Raw genomic sequence first — 11,186 nt, 5'->3', positions numbered from 1 at the left:
TGACTATTACTGTTGCTAAACAATTAATAAAAAAATATTTTCTGTTATTCTCATCTTCTAGGTGTATTCTCCCCTTTTCTTCTTCAATGCTGTATTTTATTATTTACTTGTCCTTTTTTTTTCTTCTGTGCACTAGTAGTTAATTATATTTTATATATGCTGGAATATTCTAATAAAAGCACTAGGACTTAAAATAGAAACTTTTCTCTTTTTTATTTGATGGAAAATCTGCAAGTTTAATTAGGCAACCCATTGAGATAAACACATCAACAGATAAATTTCCCACTCATGAATGCAGCACAGACAACAAGAAACTAGGAAGTTTCAATTCACCTGGGTACCAAAGTATTTATACCCAACAGATTTTGGCTAAATAATACCTTTGCAATAGAACCCAGGATTACAGAGTGAACCCCAGCAGGACAGCTGATTCTTTAGCACTGGGAAATCTCCCACTGGATTAGAGCACACACATTTTTTCTTCAGAGTGGCAGGGAAACAAGTGCATGCCAGGAAAATGCCTAAAGGAGGAAAGGATTAATACAAAACTGTCCTTTGCAGGTAGTCACTATCTAGGCTCTTTTACACTGGTCCTGATAACCTGCAGAACAGGAAGTACAAAGATTCTATTTAGTCTACAAGTTTTTGTTTACAGTGCAGGTTATTTTTCTGTTTATATTCTGCAGCATCTGAACCCAGAAAAGCAAAAAGGGTGAGCCTTGTCTGAGACTGCTGATACAAGCCACTGGTAAAAATTGAGAAGGTATAATTTTGAGATTAGAAATATCAAGAGAAGGGGTATTGATACATAAGCATAGTACCTTAAAAAGAAGAAATATAAAAACTATTTTAAATAGTAATCACACAGTATAGGTCATAACTTTTTCAGTAAAGTCAGATGTTCAACATTGTTTAATAAATGACATAAGGAAGCCATCATATTTATAAAGGAGATATTTATTTCTGAAGATTCAGAGACATTGCAGTTTTTTCTTTTGCAGCTGAAAAGCAAACAGTGTACTTGAGGAATCAATTAAAAATAACAGATTAAAAGAGAGGAAACAACAGTATCAGCTCAGAATTTTCAACCTCTCTGAAATTTGCTTCCACTTAAGAACATGAGTCTTCCTTCAGAGCAATAACTGCATAGCATCTGGGGGATTTCACAGGATCAAATAACTTCACAAGTCCAGACCAGGCAATGTTTTCCTGTAAAATGATGTATGATTGAAGTACTAAAAATGTGTTCAACTTAAAAGCTAAGATATGATAATAGGTCCACATTTTGAAATACAACATTGAAAATAAAAATAATTATCCTTAATGCAAAGCAGGAAAACCACTTATCTAACAAGAAAATCAGACAAAGTTTGTTGTGAAAAAAACAGACACCCATAACAGGATGCATTTTCAAGTCATTTAGTTATTTCTGGCACTATCTTCTTCAATAAGGATTTGTTCTTTGATTGAACTAGAACAAAGAAATTAAGGATCAAGACATACTCATTTTAGGTAGCACATTCTACTCCTGAAGCTAATTAACTGACTTTTCAAATGAATCAGGCCAGCTGGATCTGGTCATCATGTTGCATATGGCTTTTATAATTTCTATTTTAAATCCTAAACACATTTTATGAATCAAACAGTACAAGATTAAATTAATGCATATATTATATTTAGAAAAGGTAAATTAGTGCTAAATGCAGCAAGTTTTGATCTCCCATTTTGGAAATCATAGAGATCTCTATGCAAATTTTTACTGGTTGGCACTTGGGAAAATACATCGTTATTGAAATATTTCAAATTGCCTCTCTGTAAAAATACCAGTTAGAACAAAAGCATACATTTACTACGACTCAGAAGTTGGCAGAGAATAAAGTGAGTTTTCACTTATTATAAAATGGAGCTGTTAAAATGTAAAGTTTACAGTGGGAAAACATAGCTATTCATATGAATGAGATTAAATTTCATTAAAAAAATTTATTTTGACCATGGCTCAGAGCAGAAGCTGGAAGATTCTACCATTTTCTCCTAGCAAATTATTATTTGTGTGAAAATTGTTTATTGGTGCAGAAAAAGTATTACTGCTGCTTCTGAGTTAATCAGGCCAAACTCAAAATTAGTGTTAGAAGAAACAGTGTAATATAAATCATCGTGGAGTAAATGTAGTAGCATTTGCTTGTTATATCCCAGGTCTGTACTTGTAAAATATATTCAGGTTGTGTGTTAGACAAATGTACCTCAGTTGAGCCATACAGTTGGAAAAAGTGCACCTTCTCTCATCATTGATCTTAATTAAGAAACAGTAAAAGGAAATAACAAACATTTTGCATTTAATTCAAAATTTCTTGAATTGTATGTTCTAAAGTATACTAATTGGAAGTTCTAGCATGAACAGCAAAATGTTTGTTAAGCATTTCTAACGCTATTTTTAATTAATAAATATCTCAATGTTGTATGAGATTTGTTGCATATTTAATTAATTTATTTTTTACTGCCTATTGACTAGTAATTACCATACAATTAAAAGAGCATAAACTTTACTGTTGCTGCTTTGCTGAAAATAAAAACATCTGCTGGGCATATGTTTATACTAAATGGAATGAATGCTTATACTTTTGCAAATATGATGAGAATAATAATTCTGCAACAGAGACTTTTGGTCTGCACCATAATAAATAGACTGAAATAGCCTCATTTCACTGATGTAGCCTTTAGGTACCATAAAACATAATGCAAAAATACCTGCTCCTTGAGATAGCAAAGACGATCCAGAAGTATCAAAACTTCTATGCAAGGAGCCAGAACAACCTTCAACTGAAAGAAAGATTAGATATTATAATCCCTTTGGGAAAGACAGGCAATACACTTCCAAATGGCTACACTTCCTCAGAACAAGTCTAGGAAGGTCAATCATTTTTTAGGGGTTCTGTTGTACAAATGTCAGTTTGCTAATTTTCTTTATGGGATGGACATCTTCAAAACAGATTATATTAAAGACAAAAATACATGGAATGCCCTAAAGTCAGGGAACTATGTTATTTAGTTGGTTTTCAGACACTGTCCAATAAGAAAATTATACTATATGTAGCAGAACATTTTTAAAGAGGGAAATAATGAATTTTAATAAAAAGAATTTTTATGAAATAACTTCATGGAGACCAGTCTAGGTTCAAAAGGAGACTGACATTCCATTTTCCAGTGTAATAGTCCCTCTTGAAAAAGAATCTTCCACGTATTCGCTTTATTATTTTACTTACACCTAATATAGTTTTGGAATAGGATATGTTCCAAAGTTTGGAAGGGCGGGCTGCTTTGTTTTTTGAGATTGCATACCAATGTAAGACAGTCCACCTCCACATAAAACTTAACAGGGCTTTGTTCCAGACTAGCACATATATACAAGGTAATAGTATTAATCCTATAACTTTTACCATATTAAATGCTTCTAGCTCATTCATTCTGTGCTTGTATTTTTCATAGTAATCCATTATACAGCTGTCTGGGAGCTGGAAGAGATTTAAGAAAAAAGATAACAGAGTTATTCTAGTTACTTTTTTTGAGAGAGAACTTTCCAATTAAATATTTTTTCCTGATTGAAACTCACACTACAAAATGAAATCCGTGTTTTGTTTTTAAAATTAGCCCTTTTCTAAGGTTTATAATTACTTTCCAATAGCAGTTTCTCAGTTCTAATTTACAATAACTGTTCTTCAGACAGCATTTTGCACTGACATGAAATACTGAGATACATTCAATATTCAGAAAGCTCCAGTCATTCCTAAATGACAATTACACAGTAACTGGAGATAATATTCTCATTTCCTTTCCCACATATCTTATCCCCTCCTCAACAGCAGTATATCTATTCTTTTGTGGCTATGGAATGAGCTAGACCACAACTGAGCAGAAAAGTAACGGCACTAACAGACATGTAGGGACGAGGGACAAGGTTCACTGACGGACATGGCAGTGCTGAGTTAACACTGCTGCTCTTAAAAGTCTTTTCCAACCTAAACGATTCTATGACTCTGTGACAAAAGACCATGAAAGCTGAAGTATTTAATACATTTTTGAACATTTTATTAGAAGAATCATCTGAGGGCATGTGGCTAATCCAGCTGCAAAGATGTAAAATCTCTGCCTAAAATAGGAAAACAAACTCGGGAACATTTAAAAAATTGAAAGTTTTCAAATGAGGTATTATGAACTTCAGCCTAAGACAGCCAAGCAGAGACTAAAGGGATCTCAGAACTATTACTCATTGTCACTGAGAAGTTCTCAAAGAGGGTATGTCAGAGGGTATCTCTTTTGGTATAGAACACACAGTTCAAATTAAATGCATTGAAAAAATGGAACAAATAAAGAATTTAAAAACACTGCAAGATAAGAAGATGAATTCATCCACATGAATTAGTCAAGAACAAATCACAAGTTACTCTAAGGAGGGTAAAAGAATTCACAACAGAGAAAAACAGCTGGTTATCATATATTTCAATTTCAGAAAGATTTTTGACAACATTTCACATAATAATTTTATAAGCAAATTTAAGAAACAAGTTTAAGATTTAAGTACTATACAGTGACTGAAAATTGTTTGAATGACCATAGTTACTAATGCCAATAATTACTAATGAGTCTTTGAACAGCTGAAAGACCTGCTGACTGGGGGTCCATTACAGAATGCATTATTTTCATTAAGAACTCAGACAACAGAATAGAAACCACATTAATTAGGTCTGCTAATGTGCAACAGGAAGGCATTGCCAGAACTTAAAATCATTTTCAGAAATTGGAGTATTGCTTAGAAAAGAAGTTTGAAATGCTGTACAGAAAAGCAGAAGGGATTAGGCTCAGGCAGAAATAATCAGCTGTTCAGGATGGGGAACACCAAGTGACAGGCTGGGAGATATAGCAGATCATAAGCTGAGCGAGAGTCACAGTTGTGCTACTGCAAAAAACCAGCAATCACCATTCTGTGACGTGTATGGGAGAGCAGCCTGCAAAGTGCAGGAAGTAATCCTTCAACTCTGGCAGTGGAAAAGCTCTAGCTGGAATACTGCATCCATTTTTGGGCATCAGATTTCAAAGAAAGAAATGAACTGTCTGAAAAAGCCCTGAGAGAGAAAAAAGATCAGAAATTTAGAAAACATGATCTAAGGAAAAAGACTCAGAGAACTGGAACTGATCAGGCTAAATTAGACAAAACTGAGAGTGGGCATAATAAAAGTGTTTACAAGACTATCACCAAGAGGCAGAGAACAGTTTGTTCACTGTGTCTACAGTGGATGGGGCTTGTATAGCAGCAAAAAAAAAGTTAGCCAAAACCTTGAAGAAACTTCTTTTCTTAGAGGTTAATTAAGGACTGGCAACAGTCTCATTACTGGAAGCTTTCAGAAGATCTGACAAATATTTTTCAGGGATGATGCAAAATTCTAACTCTGCCTTAAAACAAGAGGGGTTAGAAAACTTCTGTAGTATTTCAGTCATATTTTTTCAATTTAGAAAGTACTTTTTCCCAAGCAGATGCAAGGTTGAGTAGCTGATCTGGCAGTACTAATGTGGACTAACAGGAATTTTTTTAATCTTGTTGTTTTTCTGTAGAGCCGTACAAATATTTTAGAGGTTCTTTTTTTTTCTCTTCCCCTCTAAAGAGTCAAAGCAACTAAAATATATCAGTCATGATATAAACAAAATAGTTTATTTAACCTCTGCCCTATAAGCTTTCCATTTCAACTGACTATTAATAGGGTTTTAGTATAATGGATTTTTTAAATTACAGGCTATTTGGAATTAAAATACAAAGATCTATATTTGGAAAAATGTGACCATGAAACCTTTCTGCTTTTGCTTCCTTTATGTTCTACATTTTTCAAGATGAAGCACTGAAATTTAAAGAAAACAAGCTGTGAAATGTTTGACAAACAAAAATGGGATCAAAAATGTCTCCTGGACATTGCCATACTCAAGTATGTCCTTTTCCATTCCCTCCTTGTTTATTACACATTCTGACTAATTGCATCCTGCTGTCATGGATAGATTAGGTAGTATTCCAAACTACATCTCAGATGAAAGTTTGGTGAGCTGGAAAACAGAAAAGTTAGCCATGAAAAGGGTAATTGGTAGTTAGCCATGTGGCCAATTTCTTGGAAGAAGACTAAAACCCAGATAACACTGGCTTTGGCTGAAACTGCAACAGCTTGCTACTTGCCTTCGGTTCCTAAAAGGTACCCAACGCAACCATCAGCTATCCTTCCAAGGTGAAGTAGGAGTAGATTACAGTTTGCATTTTCAGGAGAAGAACTGTACTTCCACATGCAAAGCAAGCCTCATTCATTTACACAAAATGGCCATGCAACTGTCCTCTGGGTTACCACACATTTCTGTAGCCAAAAGAAATTTTCCAAATACATGCACTGAACTTTTTTCTTTCATTATGATGTTGATACTACAAACGTGAGAAAACTCAAATACATCTATCATCTATTTGTCTTAAGATTGATTCTGCACTCAAAGATCTAGCTTATGTTACTGACACTCAAATAACCTTCATTTCATACAGAGAATTTTTTGTCAGTATTTCTTCCCTTACATAGCTACAATGTCTTCGGGTGTTCATCAGGTTGTGAACAAAAGCACTAAAACTGTGCCATAGGACTGACTCATCTATGAGACTGCCAACAGAGCCCTGAGAGCACATGAGACACCATGTGCCTGAGCACACCCAGCTTGGACTGCACTCCCACAGACATGCTGACTGAGCTGAAAAGAAAGCATTCAGGCACAAGGTATGGGACAATTACTCATACCACACTTAACATCTCTTCAGAAAGCATTTTTTTCAGAGCTCTGCCTTTCCCTAGACTGAACATTTTGACTGAATGAAAGTCTTTTTTACTGTCCAATGCTGTACATGCCCTACAGAGGAGAGACAGCCTAAGGATGCTCTTCCACAGTCTGTTTAAACAGATGCAATTCCTCTGCTACCTCAAAGGGACTGCTTTCCCCTGCACTGACTGCACAATTCTGTGTTTCCTCTCTTCTTGTACAAGCATTATCAGGAACACTAACAAGAGTACATGAAAGCAGTAAGGCAACCCTATTAGCAGAGCAGTGTCTTAGATTAGTTCAAAACACTTGGGAGACCATACCTTACAGAAGATTTTACAACTTTTCCATGACTAAGGTAGTTAAAAATAATGTAATGTAATATAATATAGTGTAAAATAACATAAAACAGATAAAGAAATTACAAAATCAAAGAATCAAGTAGGTTGGAAAAGACCTCTGAGATCATCAAGTCCAACCTTTGACCTAACACTGCCTTGTCTACTAGACCACGGCACTAAGTGCCACATTCAATCTCTTCTGAAATACCTCTAGAGATGGTGAATCCACCACCTCTGTGGGCAGCCCATTCCAATGCTGACCACTCTGTAAAGAATTTCTTCCTAATGTCTAACCTAAACCTTTCCTAGCACAGCCTAAGACTGTGCCCTCTTATCCTACTGCTGGTTGCCTGGGAGAAGAGGCCGATACCCACCTCATTACAACCTCCTTTCAGGCAGCTCTAGAGAGCGATAAGGTCTCCCCTGAGCCTCCTCTTCTCCAGGCTGAACAACTACAGCTCCCTCAGCCCCTCCTCATAGGACTTGTGCTCCAGATCCTTCCCCAGACTCGCTGCCCTTCTTTGGACACTCTCCAGCACCTCAATGTCCTTCCTAAATTGAGGGGCCCAGAACTGGACACAGCACTTGAGGTGCAGCCTCACCAGTGCCAAGTACAGAGGGAAGGATCACTTCCCTGGTCCTGCTGGCCACACTATTCTTGATACAGGCCAGGATGCCATTGGCCTTCTTGTCCACTTGGGCACACTGCTGGTTCATGTTCAGCCTGCTGTCAATCATACCTCCAGGTCCTTTTCTGCCTGGCTGCTGTCCTGCAGCTTGGGATTGCTGTGGCCAAAGTGCAGGACCTGGCACTTGGTCTTGTTAAACATCATACCACTGGATTCAGCCCATTTATCCAGTCTGTCCAGGTCCCTCAGCAGAGCCTTCCTACCCTCCAGCAGACTGACACTCCCCCCCGTTCTTGGTGTCATCTGCAAATTTGCTAATGGTACACTCAATCCCCTTATCCAGATCATCAATAAAGATGTTAAACAGGACTAGGCCCAGCACTGATCCTTGGGGGACACCACTGGTGACCGGCCGCCAGCTGGATGCAGCCCCGTTCACCAGCACTCTCTGGGCCCGGCCTTCCAGCCAGTTCTTAACCCAGCACAGAGTGCCCCTGTCCAACCCATGGGCTGCCAGCTTTTCCAGGAGAATGCTGTGGGAGACAGTATCAAAGGCTTTCCTGAAGTCCAGGTAGACCACATCCATAGCTGTATATATTCAGGTTAGTTCATATCTTAATGTACTATACAATTTCACTACTGACAGTTCCCCAGTCTTAGGTACGTAGCTTTTAAATACTTTTTTAAACAACAGTAAAGTTAAACCACACAGTAAGATTCTTTATCATATGTCCCTTCCTTTGTAAACTGCATTTTTTGATATTCCAGTAGTCACTGCTAAGGAAAACTTACAACTCAAGGACAGTTAATGGTAAACTAAGAGACGTAAATATCCATTTACCCAGTGTAAAAAAAACAACTTAGTCTGACAAAAAATAACCAATTAGTGAAAAAAAAAATTGTACTTTTGCATAAATTCTGATTTCAGGATTGTCTACCATCTTTAAAACTCAAAATAAACTAGTCTGCAAAAGCACAAAGCCAGTGTAGTAAAGAGAAGTAATTTAGGAATTTCAGTACAATTGATCTAGTAATCACAATGTATATCAAGTATCTTTGGATTTATTTAACAGCACCTGTCAACCAAGGGAGATGGAAGTACTCCGTGATAAATCCCTGAAGGGAAGAGACGCCCAAGAAAGCTGGTTAATATTCAAGGGTCATCTTCTCCAAGCTCAAAGCAGCCAAGCAAAACCACCAGGGATCTCCTGGACAAATTCAAAAACAAAAAGGAAGACTATCAAAAGTGGAAGCAAGGACAGGTAGTCTGGGAGGAATACAGACATATTGTCCAAGCATCCAGGGATCAAGTTAGAAAAGCTAAAGCCCTCTTAGAATTAAAACTGGCTGACACCAAGAGCAACAAGAAAGGCTTCTATAGGTACACTGGTGATAACAGGAAGACTAGGGGAAATGTGGGCCCTCTCCAGAAGAAAGCAGGAGACCTGGTTACATGGGTTGTGGAGAATGTTGAGATACTCAACAACTTTTTTGCCTCAGTCCTCACCAGCAAGTGTTCCAGCCACACCACCCAAGTTGCAGAAGGGGGCAGGGACTGACTGAATGAAGAATCACTCACTGTAGGAGAAGATCAGGCTCAGGAACATCTTAGGAGCCTAAAGATGCACAATGCCACGGGACCTGATGAGATGCATCTGCAGGTCCTGAGGGAACTCGCAGATTAAGTTGCTAAGCCACTGTCCAGCATATTTGAGAAGTTATGTCAGCCTGGTGAAGTTCCCAGGGACTGGAAAAGGGGATACATAACCCATTTTCAAAAACAAGAAAAGGGAAGACTCAGGGAACTACAGGTTAGTCTCACCTCGGTGCCTGACAAGATCATGGAGGAGATTCTCCTGGAAACTATGCTAAGGCACGTGGAAAATAAGGAGGTGATAGGTGACAGACAACATGGCTTCACTAACAGCAGATTGTGCTTTCAAATCTGGCAGCCTTCTACAGCGAGGTTACAGCAGTGGTAGATAAGGGTAGAGTAAATGACATCATCTACCCGGATTTGTGCCAACCCTTTGACACTGTCCCGCATGTTTGGAGGCATTCTTGTCTCTAAAGTGGAGACCACTCGGTGGATAAGGAATTGTCTAGATGGTTGCACTCAGAGTTTTGGTCAACAGGCTAAGAGCATTGGGGCTGTTCAGTCTGGAGAAGAGAAGGCTCCAGGGAGACTTCCAGTATCTAAAGGGGGCCTTACCAGAGAGCTGGAGAGGGACTATTTACAAGGGAATGTAGTCATAGGACAAGGGGGAATGACTTTAAACTGAACGAGGACAAGCTTAAATTACATATAGGGAAGAAATTCTCCACTGTGAGGTGGCAAGACACTGGAACAGGTTGCCCAGAGAAGCTATGGATGCCCTATCCTTGGAAATGTTCAAGGTAGGCTGGATAAAGCTTTGTGTAACCTAGTTTAATAAGAGGTGTCCCTGCCCACAGCAAGGGGGTTGAAACTAGATGATCTTTAAGGTCCTTTCTATGATTTTATGATCCATGGTCCATAAAGCAATTCCATTAATTCTGAAGACATAAGCAATATAACCATACCTGTGAAGCATCACGCTCACACTAAAAGACCTCTCTCTGCCCTCACAAAATGAGAATACTTTGTCAGACATGCAGAAGTCATGTTGTATATCTCATTTTTATTACTGAGGTGGAAAGATGTGTGAAGGGAATGGCCCTGTACCAAAAGGCAGAAAAATTATTTCATTTGCATATAAGTGTTTAATCTGGACTTGACAGGCTCTTCCACACTGAAAAGAAACACCATAGATGGAGGACATTATTTTGGCTCAGTTAATAGGAAACTTCAGTCCCTGAACACTAACTCGTAACAATGGCCCTCAGTTATTGATAAATGCTTATTTTCTTTTGTAGAAAAACTATTTTACTATATTGCCTAATTTTAACTCATTTCTGATTGAGACTCTTTTCATCAAGGGTCTGCTTCTTGTTTCACATAAGCAAAGAACTTCATATCCATTTCACAAATTTTTACTGAAGATTTCACTTTACTGAAAACCAATAGCAAAAATAAACTTACTATTTGGATAACTATATTTGACAAGAGTCAGTTTAATATTTAGCAAAACGCATACATTTACAAAAAACTGTTATCAAGGCAGGCTTGGTGTTTTATATACTTGTACTCTTTATCCTGCCTCCACAGTTGTCCAGACTGGAAAATGATTGGATTGCACCATGGCTACATTTTGATCAGGAAGAGAGGCACTGGTGCATATTAAGGAAAGAGCTGTGATGCTTATCATGGGTCATAAGTTTGGAAGAATGTTTACATCCCACAGTCCACATTCAGCCACAGTGATCAAAACCATCCAAGATACTACCATCCATGACAAACTACCAAACC

At 37.8% G+C, this 11,186-nt stretch overlaps 1 protein-coding gene across 5 annotated transcripts in view; it reads right to left on the bottom strand.

Annotated features, from left to right (window-relative positions):
• Positions 1-211: 211 nt before the first annotated feature.
• The window catches only part of METTL25 (methyltransferase like 25), an 80,578-nt gene continuing 69,603 nt past the window's right edge, over positions 212-11,186 (bottom strand). For 4 of the 5 annotated variants that reach the window (XM_050324743.1, XM_050324739.1, XM_050324741.1 and 1 more), the window contains 3 exons: positions 3,435-3,509; positions 2,746-2,817; positions 212-1,209 (listed from right to left, as the gene is read on the bottom strand). In XM_050324743.1, the coding sequence (XP_050180700.1) occupies positions 1,111-1,209; positions 2,746-2,817; positions 3,435-3,509 (246 nt within the window). In that variant the 3' untranslated portion in view covers positions 212-1,110. The remainder of the gene's footprint in view (positions 1,210-2,745; positions 2,818-3,434; positions 3,510-11,186) is intronic. The other variant, XM_050324742.1, reaches the window with a different exon arrangement.

The sequence above is a fragment of the Myiozetetes cayanensis genome, unplaced genomic scaffold (genome assembly GCF_022539395.1).
Source record: "Myiozetetes cayanensis isolate MyiCay16 unplaced genomic scaffold, myiCay2020 scf3, whole genome shotgun sequence".
NCBI classification, from domain to species: domain Eukaryota; kingdom Metazoa; phylum Chordata; class Aves; order Passeriformes; family Tyrannidae; genus Myiozetetes; species Myiozetetes cayanensis.
This window is presented reverse-complemented; position numbering and strand designations above follow the sequence as displayed.